The sequence below is a fragment of the Callorhinchus milii genome, unplaced genomic scaffold, assembly GCF_018977255.1.
Source record: "Callorhinchus milii isolate IMCB2004 unplaced genomic scaffold, IMCB_Cmil_1.0 Scaffold1, whole genome shotgun sequence".
Lineage (NCBI taxonomy): Eukaryota > Metazoa > Chordata > Chondrichthyes > Chimaeriformes > Callorhinchidae > Callorhinchus > Callorhinchus milii.
In genome coordinates, this window is record NW_024704742.1 from 64,647,408 (window position 1) to 64,669,545 (window position 22,138).

At 41.6% G+C, this 22,138-nt stretch overlaps 1 protein-coding gene across 1 annotated transcript in view; it reads right to left on the reverse strand.

The window, feature by feature from the left end:
• Positions 1 to 22,138, reverse strand: part of htt (huntingtin) — a 111,046-nt gene that overhangs the window by 60,458 nt on the left and 28,450 nt on the right. Inside the window, exons 10-20 of the mRNA XM_042342911.1 lie at positions 18,336 to 18,383; positions 16,919 to 17,017; positions 15,619 to 16,130; positions 13,470 to 13,593; positions 11,648 to 11,766; positions 10,965 to 11,076; positions 10,571 to 10,708; positions 8,886 to 9,044; positions 5,157 to 5,254; positions 3,903 to 4,042; positions 3,128 to 3,191 (exon numbers count right to left, since the gene is read on the reverse strand). Of these exons, the coding sequence (XP_042198845.1) occupies positions 3,128 to 3,191; positions 3,903 to 4,042; positions 5,157 to 5,254; positions 8,886 to 9,044; positions 10,571 to 10,708; positions 10,965 to 11,076; positions 11,648 to 11,766; positions 13,470 to 13,593; positions 15,619 to 16,130; positions 16,919 to 17,017; positions 18,336 to 18,383 (1,613 nt within the window). The remainder of the gene's footprint in view (positions 1 to 3,127; positions 3,192 to 3,902; positions 4,043 to 5,156; positions 5,255 to 8,885; positions 9,045 to 10,570; positions 10,709 to 10,964; positions 11,077 to 11,647; positions 11,767 to 13,469; positions 13,594 to 15,618; positions 16,131 to 16,918; positions 17,018 to 18,335; positions 18,384 to 22,138) is intronic.

Genomic DNA, 22,138 nt, shown 5'->3' on the forward strand with positions numbered 1-22,138 from the left:
GATGTACAAGGTGTCCACAAAGTCATGTTACTCCTATGTGTTTTTCTACAGTGCACTGACCAACAACTAAAACATGTGGAAGAATGATGTTAATTGTATTTAGAACAACAACAACAACTTGCGCTTATATAGCGCCCTCCACGCAGGGTAGAGTTTCGGAACTCTTAACAGTGGCGGAGCCTGACTCCGAGCCGGGGGGGAGGTGGCCGTAAGCATGGTCGAAGAGGAAGGTTTTCAGGCAGGACTTGAAAAAGGGGAGAGAAGGGGCAAGGCGGAGGGATTGAGGGCGCGTTTCAGATTTTCGGGGTGTAGTGGCTGAAAGCACGACCACCGATGGTGGGGCGGAGGGTGCGAGGGACGAGCAGGAGGTCGGTGCCAGTTGATCAGAGGCACCAGTTGGTGGATTGTGAAGTGAGGGGGTCAGAGAGGTACGGAGGTGCCAGAGAGCGAACGGATTTGAACACGAGTGTGAGGATCCTGAAGTCGATCCATTCGGTGATGTGGAACCAGTAGAGCTTGGCCAGAACTGGTGAGATATGGGAACGGAGTTTGGTCCAGGTAAGTATACCACTCCATTCTCATACACCACCTCTTCTCTTTACTTAAGCTTCACGGACCTGCCCTAGCCTGGATCGAATCCTATCTCTCTCACCGTCTCCACTTTGTTATCTCTAACGGTTTCTCCTTCAGCCCCCACACTGTCACGTCTGGCGTCACCCAGGGCTCTGTCCTTGGCCCTCTCCTCGTTAATATCTACATGCTCCCCCCGTGGTGACATCATCCGCAGACTTCCATATGTATGCGGATGACACCCAACTCTATCTTTCTGCCTCCACCCTCAACTCCAGGACCACTGCTGTCCTGACAGACTGCCTGTCCGACATCAAGTCCTGGATGAGGGCAAATTTCCTACAGTTGAATGTGAACAAGACTGAGGCCCTCCTGATTGGCTCGCGCCAGCGCCTCAGCACCTCAGGCTCTGGCAGCATCAATCTCTATGGTTGCACAGTACAACTCACCTCCAGTCAGGAACCCAGGTGTCTTGTTCGATCCTCAACTGTATTTTCTTCCCCACATCCAAGCCATGACCCGCTCTGCCTTCCCTCACCTCCGTAACATCGCCCAACTCCGCCACTACCTCACCCCTCAGGCCGCTGAAACTCTTGTTCATGCCTTCATCACCTCCAGGCACGACTATGCAAACGCTCTGCTTGTCGGCTTTCCCAACTCCTCCCTCCACAGACTGCAGATAATCCAGAACTCTGCAGCCCGTGTCCTCTCCCGCACCAAACTCCGTGATCCCATCTCCCCCATTCTCGCCCGACTCCACTGGCTCACTATCCTTCAGAGGATCCAGTTCAAGATCCTAGTCCTCACCTACAAAGCCCTCCATGGCCTCGCCCCACTCTACCTCTGCGACCTCCTAACCCCCTACCAACCTGCCCGCTTCCTCCGCTCAGCCGGCTCTGGCCTCTCCACGTCCCCCGACCCACCCGCCCCACCATTGGCGGGAGAGCCTTCAGCCACTCTGCCCCCAACCTCTGGAATTCCATCTCCCAATTACTCCGCCTTGTATACCAGCAGCAGTGTTCTGAATGGGCTGGATCTTTTGAATGGTGGAGCTGGGAAGATCGTCGAGGAGTGCGTTTGAGTAATCCAGGCGGAGGTGACAAATGCATTCGCAAGGGTTCAGGCTGCAGTTGGGGTAAGGGACGGTTGGAGGCGGGCAATATGGCGGAGGTGGAGGAAGGCGGTCCTGGTCAGGGACCTGATGTGGGGGAGGAAGGACAGTTGGGGGTTGAACCAACGCCTCGATTGCATACTGGTTTGGTGAGTCTGAGGGAGAGCCCAGGTAGGTTGAGGAGTTTAGATCCACAGAAGTGAAGACGTTGACGGAAGCCAAAGAGTATGGCTTCCGTCTTGTCCATATTCAGCTGCAGGAAGTTTGCACTCATCCAGGCTCTGATGTCTGCAGACAAGCTGATAGAACATTGGCAAACCCGGAGTTAGTACTGGAGGAGGCAAAGTAGATTTCTGTGTCATCAGCATACATGTGGACGTTTACCCCGTGTTTGTGGATGACATCGCCCAGAGGGAGCATTTCGATAAGGAAAAGAAGGGGGACAAGGATGGAGCCCTGGGGTACCCTGCAGGTGACCGGGCGGGCAGGAGGAGAAACTATTCGCAAAGATGAAATGGAGGAAGTTGGTTAAGTAGGACTCGAACCATGCGACTGCTGTCCCACTAAGGTGAATGAGGGAGGACAGACGGCGGAGGAGGAGGTCGACTGTGTCGAACGCGGCAGAGAGATCCAGGAGGACAAGGAGGCAGAGGGAGCCCCGGTCACAGATAGAGAAGACGTTGTTTGTGACTTTGACAAGCGCTGTCTCTGTGCTGTGGGCAGGCAAAAACCAGACTGCAGGGACTCGAGGGAGGAGTGGAGGGAGAGGTATGACTGAAGTTGACCTGCAACAATGCGTTCCAGGACTTTGGCAAGGAAGGGTAGGTTGGAGATGGGACAGTAGTGTGAGAGATTACAGGAATCAAAGGTGGGTGGTGTGCTAACATTTAGGAATACTTAATTGTATTTAGTACAAGTGTTTAACTATGTTTAGACTTCCAAAGGATCAGTGTGTGTGAGCACCATCATTTTCATGACAGATAATAATCTGTCGCCATGTTCAGTGTGATGTCTTCCATAACATGATGGAGTGACGAGGAGAAATGCATCTCTGACGCTTGTTTCAGTTCCTCCGTTGTCTCTTATCACTGTCTTGTAACAGGGTGTAAGAGGACTAGGTGGACACCCTGTACTTAAGTCATATGATCTCAAAGTCCTGATTCTGTGCAACCCATTTATACTGCAGCAAGGTTTACACAGTAACTCATTCACTGGAGCTAATTACTCTTTCCCAATTCTCATCTTTAAACACTTAGCCAATTTGTTTTTACATGGCAATTGTAATTGTGGCTTCAAGACATTTGTGGTGAAGCATTCTATGTTCTCATAACCTGCTCCTTTAGATCTTCCAGTGACATTCCTGAATTTATGCTCGTGTTCAACCAACCAGCTGCAATACTCTCTCCCTAAAATCAATGCTTCCAGACATTAGAGAGCAAAACGTACCCCAGTGTAGTGATGATCACCCTTGTGAAGTTCTACTGTTTTTCTCTCCAAGAAACCGGCTAATCTGAGAAACAGATTCGATTTTAAAATTGTTCAGTTCACAGAAATATGGGAACGGTCAACTATTTTCCATAAAATGAATACCATTAACTCTTGCAATCCTGGCTCTTGAGTTCATTTGAAATGATGGTTTAAGACTGGGGGTTGAGTATTAATATTTTGAAAGTGAAGTTCACATCTATTTTCATTAAAGTTCGTTGAAAGGGCCAATGGCTGAAAAGCACCTCTTTTGACTGAAGCATACAAAGCATTTACCAGAAGTGATCTCTGGTCTGTGCTGAGGTAGCTGAGCTCAGTACAGTGCTACAATTGGCGGGAGGAGTAGGGGTGTGGGACAATCAGTGTTGCTATCCAGTACCTCCTACTGGCCAGTGCACATAACTTGTCGGCTGAGGACAGGGTCAGGCTTGGCTGTGATGCTCTCCACGGTACAAAAGTCTGTCGAGACTCACCGTTCAGGCTCACACATGAAGATAGGCCACTTGGGCGAGGTACTGGAGGATTGCTGCCAAGAATGGAACTGTACCCCAGCCTGAGTCACCGCCTTTGGGAGAGGAGAGGAGAAAATTGGAGAAAATTATTCGATAGAGAAGCTAATCTGTTGGCACTATTTAGATGTACACGGTTTCATAAAGCCTGCATTCAATTAAAACAAAAAAAATCCTACTTACACCTCCTAAGCCTAAACAACAAAATAGAAACAGTTGAAGTGTACCGGAAATCCATCTCTGCCAGTGTTTCCAACAGCTCAGTCCTCACAAGCCAGTAAGAATTATTCTTCAGGGTCAGAAGGTCAATGATGAGCTGCAATCCTAGCTCACTGTAGCTGCTGTTGCATAAACTTGTGATGCAGTGCTGGAGAAAACATAACAATGAAACAACTGTTCAGCAAGTCCAACATAAAATAAAATGAAAACAAACACGATAAAGTCATTGCACTTATTTTTTGATCATGCATTCTGGTATCTGGTTTGAATTCCCAATACTTCTCCCTTCCTATTCCATCAGATGATTTTATTTGTACACTGATAAAAAGTAAATTTCACATTTAGAAAGTGGTTCACGCTGAATCGTACAACAAGATAAAAACTGCAGATACCATTACAATTGTAGTACCATTAAGACACCAGGAGGTGCACTTGAGCAAAATAGATTGCAACCTCTATATAGCTGACATCGGTAACTTTACATCAAATATATACAGTGGATAAATGTACTCCACAGTTAAAACAGTCACATGTTCTGTCTCTTTCTATGCAGAGGCACGTATTGGTACGGCTTGGGTTTCTCCCCTTCTTCTCAAAATAAAGCACAAATAGCATAAATGCCAGAAAACTTTTTATCATTTGCCATTTCAGCACAAATTGGATATATTTTCTTGTAGATTTCTACTGCATGATAGGAATTTGATGAATCTTTATTTTATTATTTGAACAAACATCTGATTGGATAGTTGTGTGGCGTTAAGGACTAATGTTTAGTGGCATGGAGTGAAAGAGTATCGAGATTTGATCTCCGACTCTGCTCAATTACTGCTCCGGACCATATTAGGCTAGGAAGGAGAAGTGACAGGGTTAGCTACCAGGTGCCATCTAGTTACCTAGTTACCACCAGGTATCCTGGTAACCAAATCTTGCCAACCTTGCAAAATCTTGGTGACAGTCTGGCAAGGCAACAACCTACTCAACGTGTGAGCATAGAAATTTGCAGCACGTAAAGGAGGGCATTCATGCCACCCGTGTCTGTGTTAGCTCTTTTGAGAAGCACAAGTTCAGAAAGACTGAACATATTTGCTATGGAAAATTGCGACGTGCAGTAAATTAACATCATTAACATGTTTAAATTATCGGACTCTTCAAATATACAATTGTATGCAATAATAATAAGCCATCATTGATTGGATTCTTGAAAATTAGCTGATATACATTTTAGTTTGATTCCAGAAGAATTAATAAATAGTGATACTTACCCTGACAGCAGCACATGCCATTTTACATGTCACCGATGATTTATCTTTCAAAGTTTTCTGAAGTAAAGGCACACAGTCCTCTAAAGAGACGTTATACCCTATAAAGAAAATAAATGGTGAGAAATGCCTTAGGGAAGGTACACAACTTGTCTAAGGTCTCTGGCAGTTGTTTATGACCAGTTTTCCAGATAGAATGTGGAAGCAGATTCATGGACCAACTAGCAGTACTATTGGGCAACCTTATATTTAATAATTACTAAACAACTGACATCCAAATAAAGTCAGCAAATTTATGCGTGGTGAAAGCATCTTTAAATAAATTATTGGTACATTAAAAATCCACTATTTTTAATTTGCAAGTTTATCTGATCAAGAAGAATCATTAATGCTCACATCTGATATAATGGCTCCAACGTCAAAATGTCTCAAACAGCTTCCCAGAGAATTGTTGTAAAATATGGCAATTGTGTATTTATAGGCGAACCCAACAGCTAATTTGCCTAACAATGTCCCCAGAGACAACAATGAAGTGAATGATCAATTTATCTGAAAGATTGTTGGCCAAGACAATGGGTGAAACTTCCTTCACTTTTACAAAATAGCCTTGTGGGATCTTTAACATCCATCTGAACATTACCATCTCTGTCTAGTTGATGGGACCTCAATTTAACTTTTCGTCTGAAGGATGGTACCATTGACAACACAATGGAGTATCAGCTAGACTGTGAGCTCAAAATCCCAATATGGGGCTTGAACCCACAACGTTCTGACTCAAAGGCAAGGCAGCTCGATTACAAACTCTACAGTTATAAATGATCCAAAGCACCTCTCTAGCAGCCTACTTCATGCCTGCAAGTCCCTGGAGTTAAGGCACAGTCAAAACCTGATCACATACAAATGCCAGAACAATAATGCGTTGCTTCAAATGGGGCAAGGTAGTCAGCATCTAACATCACGTTGCTTGTTTTATTTTTGAAATTATAGAGATTACACCTGAACAGGTGGCACAGTTCACCACAGATTTTTCATTAATCATAGAAATAATAATCCCTGTATTTGATATAGCATCATCGAAAGGTCTCAGAGCACTTCACAGGATTTACTGTGAAGTGGATTAACTATTTTGTGGGCGAACACGGTAGCCAATTTGTATATTTTTAGAGCAATTCATGGTGAGGGGAAACTGGGGTGTTAACAGAAAATATTTGCCATTGTTGTACAGTATCTCATGTATTGCAGTGTATGTTTGCAAAATGTAAACACTGCTCATCGATGATTCAAGAGATGTAGGTGGTTAAAGGGCAAAGTAATTACCAGAAAAAATAAACAAACAATATAAATTGCTTCAATGTTGTGCATCACTCATTAGGAACAACAGGCCTGTATTGCTCTAGAACAGGCTGGTCCAACCTTTTGGCTGCTGGGGGCTGGATTCCCTACTTGGGAAAGATCCACGGGCCACATCCAGCCTGGGCCAGCTTGCCTTTAGGATCACGCTGCTCTGGAACCGATACATTACATTAAAAAATGTTTAACCCTATGCCTGCCGCTAGATGGTGCTACTTTACTTGATATTGACAGCGGAACTCAGAAGAGACCATTCAGCAAATTAAAGTGCTGCTTCCAAGTAAAATTTGCTCCATTCCATCGTTTTTCTTTCATTTTCATTTCCTGAGAAAAGATCCAGCAAAGTCTCCCTGTTTCCCTTTAAACCCCTCTCTCAGTTAAAATTAAACTCCAATATTCCCAATACTAACTATACTCCGGGGATGGTTGGGGAGGGGGGGAGGGGTAAGGCAGGAAGGGTCGCTTTGCAGATGAACTAGCTCCAAGGCGACTTGGCAACTTGGATGAGCAGATTGGGACCTGGGATTCTGCCCCCTCAGTTTGTGTTAACTCTGCAAGCCAAAGCCCTAACGGTAGGGTGATCCCAGCTGGACAAACAACAGGAAAAGCTTGTCATGACAGTGCTTTGAATGGCAAGCTGCGCGGTTTTAGCTGGTTGGATTCCAGCAGTACCCCAACACACACTCTGGGGTCCCCAAGTTTTGGCTCTTGCCAACCCGTACCTAATACTTTCCAGAATTAGGTAAACAGGATGCGTCCCTCCAGTAAGAGTGAGCATTCCATTCCAACAATCTATCACTGGGATTTCCATGCGTAGGTGGGATGTGTGGAAATTTCAGTTTGGTTTGGATACTCTTTAGCATGATGATGGGTTTTCACATGCGTCAGACACCCGGCTAAACTGCCTAAACACGTTTATGGTTTCAGTTATTCCCTCCTCATTTCACAATGAGTCAGAAACAAAAGCACATATACAAGAACCATCATTTGAGATGAGGGACTCAATTCTGGTAGAAAAGGGACACAGAAATAGAGGTGCACAACCGCGCACTAAATGATGCAAATACAAAGCTTTCAATTCTATACCTACACATATGATTAAATAGCAAAAACTATTGGGGGCGGGTGGAGGAAGAGAGGAAATCAATCAGTATTCCTGTTCATGGTGACTGTTGACTGGTATGAGCATTTGCATATTTCAGGGGAGAAGAGCATCTAGCTCAGTTACAAGGCCCTCCGTAGGTGAATAGCCTGTCAACACTCACTGCCTAAGCTCTCATATAGAGAATGACTATTTGATCAAGGTACAAAAGCCTGCTGGCATCCATAGAACTGGCCTCAGCACATCAGAACCTTCAAGGGAGGAGAGAAAACTGGCAAAATACTGCAATTAACCTTCAACAACATCCATTATGTTTGCTTTGGTTTTGCTAGAAATAGACGCTTGATTTCGGCAGTGAAGAAGTTACTTGATTCAAAGTGCTCCATGATTTACAGTGGGATTTTCTTTCCCTCTCTCACGTTATTTTAGTTCCACTGCAGTGCTTTAGAACCCAATAATTTGGAACAGCTCCTAGATTAGTGGAGCAGTGGAGCCTTGATGGTCAACCTGGAAATAATTACATTTCTCAATTCACTTACCAAGTAACAACATGGAATTATGTTACATTCAATTAGTGTGCTTTACATTAAAAATCCAAGTGATTATCTTGAAGCATTTAATCCATAAAAATAATGTGCCTCAAAGTCATCTTGTTCCTTCAATTCCTTCCTACAGGAAATCACATCAGCCAGCATTCACATTCTATCAATTACTTCTACCAAGCACACCATGAATTCCAGGGTTAATCACATCTCACAAGAGTGACAAATATAACACTCTGGATCTGCGTCAACATACAACCTCAAGTAGAAATTATGCTCTCTTTCCTGTGAGAGGACTGCTCAGTCAGATATCTTCTGATTCAATTACAATGCTGCTGTGCTAGTCTGGAGTTCACAATAAAACATTCCTTTTCTCCCCCCACCCCCCCACTACATACTAAAATGAGGAAATAACTTTTAACAGAAAGCAACCACTTGCCTCAACATGCACAGATGTTTGTTTTGCAAAACTCAAGTCCAGACTTCAGATTAATTTTCTCCCTCTTAAACCAAATGATTTTCATTTCGCTCTTTTGTATAAAATTGTCCTACCTGAATCCCTATTGATTCCTAATACTTGAACCATCTACGAGCACAAAAAATTGCCTAGATTAGCGATCCCTTTCGTAATTTTGAAAACTTCTGTTAGGTGATCTCAGAGTCTTTCCTTTCCCAACCAGAAAAGGCACAACTTCTTCATACAGCCTAATGTGACTGAAGTCAAATGGAGCTTGTTACCTGCAGTACTTCGTATGTTGGCCAACCAAGTGTCAGGATGAAACCGGGTCTTGGTAAGAACTGAATGGATGAACGTTGAACAAAGGAGCGCAGTTGCACCTCTGATCTGTGGATCTCCATGCTCAACATATTTCATGATATCTGATACATACTGTTCTTCTGTTGAAAGGAAAAAATAAAAGCTTTTAATCTTTAGATTTTATTCTGATAGATTCACAAATAGAAATTTAACATTATTATTCCAGAATAATCGTTAGTTAACATCTACTGTAGCCAAATCTCTGTTTTCTCCACATTTCGCTCTTGATCAATCTGGTCTGTCTTCAACTTGTGGAACTAAACATGAAACTGATCAGTGTATTCAACAATATTCTAAACAATGAATAACTTGATCAGTCCTACTGACTGAAAACAGACAAGTCTGGAATTAAATACACCCAATTTTTTTTTAATAGAATCAGTCCACTTGCAATCAATAGCAGCTGACAGTATTCCGAGGGCAACATCAATTTCCAAATTTAACAGGAACAAAATAAAGGTACAGGCAGGGAAACAGGTAATATCAAACATCTTCAAATAATTCTTTTGTAATACTTATCCAGTTTGATTTTCACCAAAGATCATCAAAGAAGATTTCCCTCTTTAATTTGGTTATTTCAATATTTTACAATCAAAGCACAGAGAATGGTAAAGGTGGAAATATTGTGCAGCAGAACAAAATAAACCAGATTCAGTCAAGACAAGAGAATTTGCCTTGGGCCAATATTTCAGAAGATCAAAAGTAGGATTATAGTTCAGCATCTTATTTGTGTTTTTTATTGCTGCCTTACACTATCTTGGTGTTCTATAGTTGTATAATTTTGTTGTAGTGCTCTCACTCACAAGCAAAACAGAACTGTCATAGACAGACTGAATTGTAATATACAGTTTGACTGTGATCTGTGAATGCTGCAACAGTTAAATGAGTGTACTGCACATGGCAAACCAGATTCAGAATCCCAGTCTTGCCTGACATTCATATAAACTTGGTTTGACTAATGAGTGCACCAAGAGATATTAAAGCTCTTGATCTATTTTTGGTAATTTGCACACAACAGACCGAACAAAAATAAGGTCGCTTTGCAATACAATTCATATGAGGTTTCAGCTTTCTTAATGAAATGGCCTTTTTTTAAAAGAAACAACACTACTTTGAATGATCAGAAAACTTTTATAATAAATCACTTACCATTCAAGCTGCTTTATAATAATAATAATAATAATCCTTGCATTTGATATAGCTCATCATGTCGTTGAGACATCTCAAAGTGCTTCACAGGATTTACTGTAAAGCAGATTGACTGTATTTTGGGACGAATCGCGACACCCAGTTGCGCACAGCAATGTCCCACAAACAGCCAATGAATGAGTGACCATTTTTTTTATTTGGGAGGATTATTGGCCAGGACACTTATTAAGGGCATTTAAGATTTTTCTCAGTAACAAATACTAAACCACATAAATTCTCCTTTCTTTTAAAAAAAATGTGGAGCTGCTTTTAATCACCAAACGCACACAGAATGTGAGATTTATTTCCAAACAATCCAATTACTTACAACTTTAATGCACATTTCCCATGATCTATATTAAACCACTTAACATGCATTGTCCGGGCACTATTTAAAATCATGTTAGCATTTGCTCACCTTGCGTCTCTGAAACCTCAAGTGGGGTCCTGTAGAGTTTACTGAAGAAAGCTTCAGGATGAAGTCCAATGGCAGCTCCAACACAACTCACTGCCAATGCTTTCACACTGACCCTCACCTCTCTGTCAGGGATGAGACCTGTATCAAAGAAAAGTGTTTCATGAGTAAAAATAGTTCTAAAAGTACTAATCTTTCCATTTGATATAGCCTCTTTCACGTTGAGAACTTCAAAGCACTTCACAGCATTTATTATAAAGTAGTGACTGTATTTTTGCCAGTAAACATGGCAACCAATGTGTGCAAACAACGTCCCCATAAAGAGCATGAAATGAATGATCAGAATAAGTGTAAACCTTAATCATAAAAATGATTAGAAGACAAATGTTTTTCTTACCTTTTTTCTGGCCGGTCAGAAGAAACGATGCTGTAAGGAGGCGGACACAGTGAATCAGAGGAGCAGCATTCTCATCTGTATAGTGTCCGATGTCTCCCTTTATTCTGCAAGGCTAATTTCAAACAAAAATACCAACATGTAAAAGTTTATATTTTCACAATCAATTTGAGCTTTTATTAAAAATCACAAGTTCCCAATGGGAAATGACTTCTTCAGGAGTATAATATATACTTGAAGTATTTTGAGACATCTTGAAGACTTGATAAGGCATTATATCAATGCAAGGATTATTATTATATTATTGTTATATAGGCAGTGATGAGAAAAGAGGCCTTTGTTACAGCATTCCCATGGAGAATCAGCAGCTATTGCCCAGCATTTACCTGACATGGTACAGGGTCACATTACACTCAAAGCCAAAGCTTCCTAAGCATTTGTTCCTGGCAATTCGCTCCTTAAAACATGTTGCTGGAATAAAATTTATCTCTTGGAACATTAAATTCCAAATGAATCCGCAAAAGTGAATCTACCTTGAGGTAAACCACTCCTGCTACAAGTTAACTTCAAAACTCGACTTTGATCATTTATCTTGTTTCGTTGTTGCTGAACTCTGTTTCATACCTACAAGGTAGTGTGCTGAAATACATGTTGATTTCAAAGCATAGTCTTAAAATAATTCTCACCTTAATTTCAAGATCTGCTGACTCAACGCAGTCATCCTTTGACACAAAACGGTCAACACTGCTGTCTGACGACTGCCGGCTGTGACCCAGGTGACTTAGCAAGTGGGGCTTGTTTACTGCTGTAAAAATCAAAAGAATTTTTTCTTCCTCTCTTTTAAATATATACCTGTATCACTCTGACTGATATGGGAAGGTGACCTCCTCACAGAACTCTGCCAAGATGCCCTATAAACTGGGCCAATACAAAAGTCCAACTGCACTTTTTCTGCGGAATCCGCTACGCACACCACCTCTGCTCCAAACGTGTACACAGTGCGCTAGCCCCCAGGCCTCTGCGCGATGCTTGCTCTACGCTGCTACTGTGGACGGAGTGGCTCCGGTTGCGCATGGACAGAGAGTGTTGAGAGGCGGAAGCAGCGCGAGTGGGAAATCAGCTTTGTCTGCTAGTGAGTGAACCACGATAGATATAGCAGCTGTGATATAGAAGCCGCTAGTGAGTGAACCACGATAGATACAGCACTACTGCTGTCTATTTGCTCGACGCCCGGCCTCAACTGAGCTCCTGCAGCCAACTCTTGCTAAGTACTGTACTATTGAAATTAACATTTTTAGTATTTTAAACATAACTGCATGTTCAGAAAATATGCCTATAGTTTTAATCTGGATTGTTTCAAATGTGTCTCTCAATAGCACCAACCAATCCTCCACAATTCTCCCCAAAATTTGACAAATCCCTACAATTTTAGGCAAACATTCCCTCACTTTTCTATTGGCTCAGCCGATAACTAAACCTACCATTGGGGAAACCTCGCTCTCCGGTGGTCAAGTCAAATATAGAAGTTCACCTTAAATAATCTGGGTTTCAAATTTATGTACAGCTATGTGTCGCAGCACACCAATCATTAAAAGAAATAAAAGTTGTATTAATTCCCTCTCAGAATATTAACCACTAAGGCAGCATTCACAGCACTTACACAGCACGTCAACACTGACAGGCTTAATCCAAAGTGGTGAATTCCAACCTCAGATACGCTGGTGTGAAAGATGCCAATTGCACATAAAGCACTTTGGCATCAGGAATACTAATTCTCTTGCTGCTTGTCATTTCCTGGTAAGAAAAGTTTACGCTATATAATATTGTAGGAAGAAAAATGATTGATAGAAATTAATTCAATGGTTTTGGTGCAACTAACCCAGCAATATCGATTTTTTTTAAAAAAATGTTTTAATTCAGACACTTCCATAGGTTTTAGATTTTTCAAACTCGGTGTCATGTTAGACTTTAACACTTCTTCTCTCTTCCCCCACTACCCAACCAAATAAAAAATCAAATTTGAATTCAGTAACACTCACTGAGGTCTCAGCTGGCCTGCTTGATACTTTCAATAATAACTTGGTGCACTAATTTAATCATTCATTGTAACTTATTTCCAAATGAAAATCCCTAGAATTGTTTTTAAAACGATCAAAAATCCAATCAAAATTGAGCGTGATTCCCGATTCTTTTTCCATTGAGGTCCTTGCCCATTGCAATCCACAATATTACATTTTCACACAAAGGGTAGTGGAACTCTCTCCCCCAAAAGGCTGTGGATACCGGATCAATTCAAATTTTCAAGACTGAGGTCGATAGATTTTTGTTGGGTAAAGTTATCAAGTGATATGGAGCAAAGGCGAGTAAATGGAGATGAGGTACAGATCAGTCGTGATCTAACAGAATGGCGGAATTCTATTTGAACTGAAAGTCAATGTCTTCATTGAGATGAAATGAGACATGGCTCTCCTATCAACTATTTATTTTTTACAATACATTACAACATACCAAGAGAGGAAGTAGTAAAGCCATCTTGGAGTTCCTCTCCTGGTGGATTGGTGCTATCTTCCTCCTCATCCTGAAGCTGTCCAATCTGCATTGCTGAATACTGACTGTCTGTCCCGTCAAGTACCTGCTTTTAAGTGAACAGAATTAGTGTTAAGAATTTAAATACAAACATTATAGCAATTAAGATTTTAAACTGCAAAACCTTAAATATACCATAACTTGTCAAAGGTAGTTACTTAACCCGAGTAGCCGCTTAATCCAATTTTGGCTCCCATTTAAAGCATGACAGCAGGACTGACTACAAGGAAAGACTACAAGAGAAATAATGTAGTTTCTGCAACACATTTTAGTACCCTTACAAAAATGCTCATTTCTAGGGATTGTTTATCAAATGCACAAGAATACTTTGCCTGTCACTTCAAGAAATATAAAATTTCAATCTTGCTGTACTTTATTTTACTACAAGCAGACTTTTGCACTCCTCAAAGATCTGTAAATATCTTTAGAACAAAGAAAACATCTGTTTCACAAAAACATTCACTGGATACTCTTTCCACTACAGAGTACAAGTATTCAGAGTTTTGCAGATTTAAACAAATTGGCCTCAATGAGAATCAGTCATTAAATTTTAAACCGCAGAAAAATGTTCCATCCAGAGAACAAAGATAGTTCAATCAAGCCTTAAAGAAAAATGAACATTACAACAGAATTTACTCGTAAACAGAATTATCCACATTATGACCTTTTCAATAAAAATGTTGAAGAGACTAAAAGGAAAACTCTGGAATCTAAACAGAATATTCTTTCCACTAAACTAAGTTTCCACTAAGAGGAAGACTCCAAAATACCATTAATACCGTCAAAGCCAGTTAAATTTTCTAGAATACTCCCACAGATCATTCTATTCTCTAGAGCCTCTATACCAGTTGTATAGAAGATTTTATGTAACCGTAGACCTTACTGCAACTGAACATAATACTGCTGAATAATCACATTGGGTAGTTTTTCTAACTGGTTAACTATCCAACTGGGTTATCAACTGGAAAACCAATTTTCCCCAATCTAGATAGAGAATTAAGCAGTCTGACTGAAATGACAAATAGCATTGTAATCTTTTGCTAGGGCATCTGCTAATAGTCACTCTGCAAACAGAATAAATCACTTGTACAGCTGTATAAACAACAGATTTTAACATTAGTACAACCAAGCTTACACTCATCCTTCCTACTCAAGCATACCATGTTATTGGCTTCAATTTCAGCAGGCAGGAAAATGTTTCTCTTGACGATGTGAATTTTACAAAATTCTATTGGAAATATATATTATGTATATATATAGAGAGAGAGAAATGTTAACAATAATAAAGGCAGCAAAGGTTAATAACCGGAATGTAGGACCGAGAAGTAGAATGTTAAAAAAAGAAAGGCTAAATGAAGTAGGACAGTTTGGACAGAGACAAACCAAAAAGAATAAGGAAGGTATAGATGCCTAAACACCATGAGGTTTAAGGAATGCGATATTGTCAAGCTCGCACTACTAATTTCTTTCCGTCTATTTTAGTGCATTTAAAGCATATTTTAAATATAAAAAATAATGTTCACATATTTTTGAAGCAGTCTGAGTTTCTGTAAATAGTACTATGGAACCCAATGCTAATTAAATCTTAATGCAGGAAATAATTCATAAAATTAGAGGAAACTTCTGCAATGTCTTCTATCTAACTTTCTCCAGAGATCTTGAATATTCGGGCAGGATATACATAAGATGCAGTTAATAGGCTCATTTTTCAACAATTGACATACACCAAGCTCCTCATCTCAATTGCTTCAATGTGCAATGTACCAACCAGGCACTTCTCAGAGAAGGAGGTAGAGAAAGACAAGTGGGGGAGGGGAGGGGTAGAAACCTTACCACATGCACTGAGGGGAGAGTTTCAGGCCTGCATTGAGACCTGGAAACAGCAGATTCTCGTGCTCTCTCTCTACCATGATGGGTATTTTCAGAGGAAAGAAAATAATTTGTTTGAAAATAGAAGAGTCTTATCCTTAACCGTTAAAATGTGCAAGTTATATTCTTAATAGTTCTACGTAAGGTGACAAAAAGGATGCTGTCTATTTAAGCCATTTCAATGGGAGTGAGAGCTGCTGACCTTTTCACTGCTACTAGCTGAACTGGAGGAGAAAGTGGAAGTATCGGAGTCTGGGCCTTCCATGGGGGAGCTGGGAGAGATGTCAGGCCCCTCAGTAGATGACTGGGATCCCCCCTCAGCCCGCTGCACACTTACAAGTTCAGAGCTGTCTGACGGGGTCACAGCCGAATCAGGGCCCTCTGTGGTCTGGGAGCTCTCACTTAGCGGAGACGTTGTCTGATTGGTCTGGTCATTCAGATCTATAGTGGTATCTGACTGAATGGTGCTAATCTGGCTGGAGCTGCGGCTCAGAATGTCATCATCCTCCCCTTCGTTTGCAACATTGGTCAAGTCTGATGTCACCGTTGAACTATTCAGATCTACAGATTCTGCCGCCTGTAAAGTATGTTGGGAACGTGGTTGCTGGGTGATGATGTCGTGCCCTGCAGAATCCGGCAATGGGCTTGTAGAACCTATGGTGGAAATGCCTGAAGATGATGGAATTTCAGCAGCTTCCTCGTTGTTCACTGAACCTAAACCAGGGTCAAATAAAAGAGCAATTCAACATATTTTCCATTACATTTCACACGTAGACAAATGTGTTGTACATAGGACTGGTTCTGTGTTTCAAATACAGTGTAAAATTTATAATTAATTTAGGGGGACATAATCCAAGTCTTTAAAATGCTAAGAGAAGGATGTAAATATGAAATTGTTGCTTGTAGTTTAACAACAGAAATACAAAAAAGCCTCTAACATGACCAAAAATTCCCTTAATTCCCACACACAATAATTTATACTTCCCCAAATCTGAGCTGAAGTCAGGAGAGACGGAGAGAGCAAGAAAATTGACACAGAGGGTGCAATACAGAGATAGAGAGAAAATAGAAAACTAATAAGGCCCAAAAGACAATGACAGAACAGGTTGCTATGCATCAGGGTCCTGGGTGCAGACTGCGGACAGGGGAGAAACTAGTAAGCGTGTTGGTCAATCTCTCAATGGACGTAGTTTGGCGGAGCCTTATAGTAGGTGCCTTTTATGTGTGGTTCAAGTCGATTAGAGATAGTTTTGTACTTCTGTTTAATTAAAATTAAAGTTCATTCTTTAGCCTACAGCTAAAACTGCTGTTGACTATTACTACCACAACACCCTGTGCCTGTTACAATATCCTATGAAGAGTAAACAAAATTCAAATTGTAATCTTAAACGAAATGTTGAAAGAAAATGTAAAATTCCTAGCTCAGGACAAACCGTTTGGACTAATGGTGGACTAATAATAGAATATACAATTATACCATCTGCATTCTGGAGATAGCATACCTGGAAAAGTCGTGCCACCTGGAAAAGAAGCACCACTGATCTCAGAACGTGTCTCTGCTTCATCTTCCAGTCCTTCCTCTTGTCCACAGACCACTTTTCCTATTATTAGAAATAAACATTACATTATGTAATTGCACAAAAACAGATTTGCATATAATTCTTGCTTTTAAGTTGCTATTTCACAGTGCTAAATAACAGATCTGGATAATTTGGAAGCATAGTATGCTATCATGATTTCATTTCTTAGTATAGTTTCACGTCATGGCCATTTGTGTTACCTTGTTGTGTGCAAATTGGTTGCCGCGTTCACACACAAAAAATAGTGACTATACTTTACAGGATATCACATGAAGCGTTTGGAACATCCTCCCAACCTGAATGCCAAATGTAATGATTATCTGAAAATATTTAAAATAAAATATATGTTATGCCCAATGCTAGGTGAATTATTTCAATGTATTCTAAATATAGCCATGGAGGTTTGCATACATTTCCTGCTTTTATATAATCTCAAACAATCCATGAACCTTCCCAATACAACCTTCAGGGTTTGTTTTAGGTAATGCAAGTGCTAAATTGTCATTAATACAAGTGCTAAATTATCAGTAATTGAACCATTTTAGCACCTATAATGGAGTATTAACATAATTCGTCTGCATCACAAAACAATATAGCCCAATTTTAAAGATTAAGAGAAACCAAAATCAGTGAAAGATTAAATACAGCACTGTTACACCACACTGTGCAGTGCCAGCTAACAGTGGATTAAGCAATACAAACAATGTTCTTGAGAGTAATAGCCATTACAGCACTAAACATCTTCAATTTCCCAACTCGAAATCAAACATTCAATCATGTGTGATGTCTGGCAACTTAAAATATCCCAATTATGTAATGTTCTCCTCAGTTATACTTATTTAATGTGAATGTGGATGATCGTTATACCAACTTTATGCAGGGAGCATTGTCTAACTTGCCAGCGCTCTCCCCTCTGGATCAGAAGGCTGTGTTGTTCAAGACCCTACGATGATTTGAGCTCATTGTGCAAGCTGAGGAACGGCATCTCTGCATTATCAGAGACTTTAAACTGAGGTCTTTTAAACTGGTTGTTCATTGAATAGCTGTTCACGGGACTTTGCCATTTGCTGTAACCAAATTGTCTGTCTGGTCTGTTGCCTCGTGAAAATCACTACGCATGACAGTTATTACTTATGAAACGCTTGGAGACATTTCAACATTATAGATGCTATAAAAACAGAAGTTATTTTGATTTGCAAATAGAAACTTTTCATTTAGTTTGAGCTGGTGCATTTTGTTTAACCAAGCATGCACTGTTTTTAGTGCCATCAATAATTCACGAGCATATTAAACATTTCAAATGCATCAAGGCAAGATCTTGAAGGACAAGGATAATCACCTTTTGGCTTTCTGAGAAGAACAGGACTGCAAGAAGNCCCCCCTCCAGCTGCATGCAATGGAAGAGAAAGACAAGAAAAGAAGACAAGAGATATAGTGCCCATTCTATACTCAAGAGAAACTGCTGTCTGCTACCAGAACTTAGATAATTTTCATTGCAAAAGAGGATAATGAAAGGACAGCATTTAAAACATTCAATATCAAACTGTTTTTTCTTTCAAATTACTCCTGCAGATTTAGAAAAGTTCCATCGCTAGCAGTGTGCAACTAATTTTCTTCTTACTAAACGAACAGCCAGGTGAGAAATACAACGATCAGATGAACATAGCAAGTCACAAACAAAAATTTCAGCCAGCAATCAGAAATCAGCATTGACCATTTGTGGGCAATGTGCATTCAGCACAATGACCTCCTATGTTCCATTTGTTCAAAGTTTTGATGCAACAGTTAAGAGTGTGGAGAAAATGATGAACATCTGTGTATAATTCAACTTGTGGTGCATTGTCTCCAAGCTTTACAACAACAACAAGATCCCATTTATAGAGTGCCTTTCACGTCGGGAGGACGTCCCAAGGCGCTGTACAGTTGGGTCAGGACCCGAGGATTGGGGGGAAATGGTCAGGGTGAGGGGAGGGAAGGGAGGGAGCGAGGAGGGGGTAGAGAGTCGAGAGAGGAGCTGAAGGCACGATCAAAGAGAAAGGTCTTGAGACCGGCCTTGAAGGAGGAAAGGGAGGAAGCGGCGAAGGCACTGAGGGATGGAGTTCCAGAGCCTCGGGGCTGAGAGGCTGAAGGCCCGACCACCGATGGTAGGGCGGTTGGGGCGGGGGGGTGTGGAGCAGACCGGAGCCAGTGGAACGGAGGGTACGGGCAGGTAAGTAGGGGGATAGTAGGTCGGAGAGGTAGGAGGGAGCGAGGCCGTGAATGGCCTTGTAGGTGAGGATAAGGATCTTGAATTCGATCCTCTGGGGGATGGGGAGCCAGTGGAGGTGAGCGAGGGTGGGAGTGATGTGGTCCTGGTGCGGGACAGGACACGAGCTGCAGAGTTCTGAATGACCTGCAGCTTGTGGAGGGAGGTGGCGGGAAGGCCGGCGAGGAGAGAGTTCCCATAGTCCAGCCTTGAGGTGATAAAGGCGTGGACCAGAGTTTCAGCCGCGTGAGGGGTGAGGCAGTGCCGTAGTCTGGCGACATTCCGGAGGTGATGGAAGGCGGTGCCAGTTGTGGCGCAGATATGAGGAAGAAAGGACAGCTCAGGGTCTTTAGATGGGGAAGAAAATCATCAGTGTTACTGCTTCTATTGAAATCAAATGCACAATTACCAGAAGTTAAGAAATCCATTCCTTCATTTCTCTAAGAGGCCAAGCCGGCAGCGATCACTCTCCAATCCTCTGGAACAATTGTAAAACCGATGCCATACTACTTTTTCTCCCCAGCAAAACCGAGTGAAGACTTAGGTTGCGTCTTCATTCACCTCTAAATGTGAGGCGTTCTTTTGCATGAAAATTGCTATAGATCACTGTTGCCTCTCAAACACAAATTTCAAAAAGTATTTCTACAACGATATAAAATGCAAGGATTATTATTGTTACCTTTTTATCACATTCACTACCTGGGCCCTAGAAGTCTTACTTCATTTCTAACATCCAACTGTTTCTGGATGTTTCTGGAAGGCTCAGCATTCCGAGACGCTGCCCTTCCTGAAGGGCACTATATAAATGCAAGCAGTTGTTGTTGAGGCTGAGAAGGCGTTGGATAACTGTAGCTGATTAACAGCATGGCATGGAGACTTCAGGTTGGATCTCCAGGGTACAATAATAATAATTCTTGCATTTGATACAGCACCTGATCACGTCGTTGAGACGTCTCAAAGCGCTTCACAGAATACATTGTAAAGTAATTGACTATATTTTGTGGGTGAAACGCAGCAGCCAATTGCACACAACAGTGTCCCACAAACAGTCATGGATTGAGTCACCAAAGGGATTATTACCCCCGGAAAGCAATCCACCAATCAACTACTAACTGGGTTCCAACTTACTGCTAGGTAAACAGAGGAGCGTGGAGCAAAGAAACCTGTCTAAGGTTTCGCCCCACCTGGGAACCGAACCCAGGTCCTCTTGCTTGCAAGACAAATGCTCTAACCAATAGGCTACAAGACTCGAAAGAGGTTCACTGGGAGCTTCAAACTATTCTGTCTGAAAGACAGCTTTCCTGAAACTGTATTAAGTAGCTGGGCACCTATGTAAAGGTGTGGTCATCTTTATTGGAAAGAGACTCCATCTAGCAGCCTCTGCTCCCAGCCACAGAGGATCCACATGAATCATTGAGTTCTGATGGAGGAAAAAAAGACTGCAAGAGAAAACAAGTCTCCCCAGAGCACTCTTGTTCTTTTTTTAAAAAAAAGTTTGATAGCAGCAATGTACAAATGGTCAGATTCCTGGGGACTTGCATGGAGGGGTTAAAAATGATTGTTGAAAGAACTAGTTTTCCAAGAAAGTGAAGAGACTCTTGAAATAATCTGCTTGGACACTAATATACAACAATAAGCAGGTCTTCCCTCTACTAGGATATGGTTTTAGCTATGACAATCAAGCTATGAAGCTTGCTTGCAAAACTGCAGCCTTTCTGTGAAGGCCTACTTTTAGGAAGAAGTTTTAATTTTGCTGGGTCAAAGAATTATTCTAACTAATCACAAAATAATGCACCTCAGTCAATAATTTTGCAATCGCTGTTTGGATGTCTTGTAATATTCCAAAGAACCTTGGCATGGCTGCAAATTGTGCAGCAGATATCTTCCATCTGGCTATTTGAAGAACATCCTCAATAAAGTGAAAAAATTGCCTTGGACGCCTGGGGATCCAACGACTCATGCCAGAGACTTCTTTCTTGGTTGCTCCTGGGGTGGGAGTAACTGATGAGTTACTGCAAGCTCCTTAATGGCATCAAAGACAGAAGAGTGCGAGTACTAAGAATTTACAGATAGCAGGGCTTTCCAATAAGTGCCAGGACTATATCTATCTATCTCGCTGTGGAACTGACTGCAGCTCTTGTGAGAGCTCAAAGAGTAGGAACCATCACATTAAGTGGCACTAAGCACTGACATAACAAGGTTAAACCCTCAACTTTCTGGATAACAGTCAGCCTGGCTCAGTTGGCAGCACTCTCACCTCTTAATCAGAGGTTGTGGGTTTAATATTTACATCAGCTACTTGAACTAACAGTCTACACCGACACTTCAGCACACGCTGTGGGAGCGATGCAATGTCAGAGATGTTAACCAAGGTCCCGTCTGCCTGTTCAAGTGGGATTTAAAAAGTAGAGTCAGGTGAGGGTGGGTATGATCGGTTCACAGAGCTTGGTAAGGGAAAGGGAAGAATTGGTACGTCTGGCAAGCAGGGAGTGAACATAGTCAAGCCTGGATGTGATAAATGCGTGAATGAGGATCTTGGCGGCTTGAGGGGAGACCGAGGTGGAACCGGGCGATGTTGCCGAGGTAGGGGAAGGCAGAACGGATCATTGCATAGATGTAGAGTTTGAAGGCTAGTTGAGGGTCGAACAGGACACCAAGGTTTCATACTGGCTGTGTGAGGTGGAGAGTACATCCATGACACTATACTGCAATGCCAGGGAGGACCACAGAAATCTTTTTTTGCTCTTCTTGCAAGCAAGTCCTGAATATAATACATTTATTATTTATTATTTATTATTTATTGTAGGTGCACAACTGTATTGTTTCCCTTCAGCATTCAGTAGTGCCTTGGGACATCCTCCCGACGTGAAAGGCGCTATATAAATGTAATTTTGTTG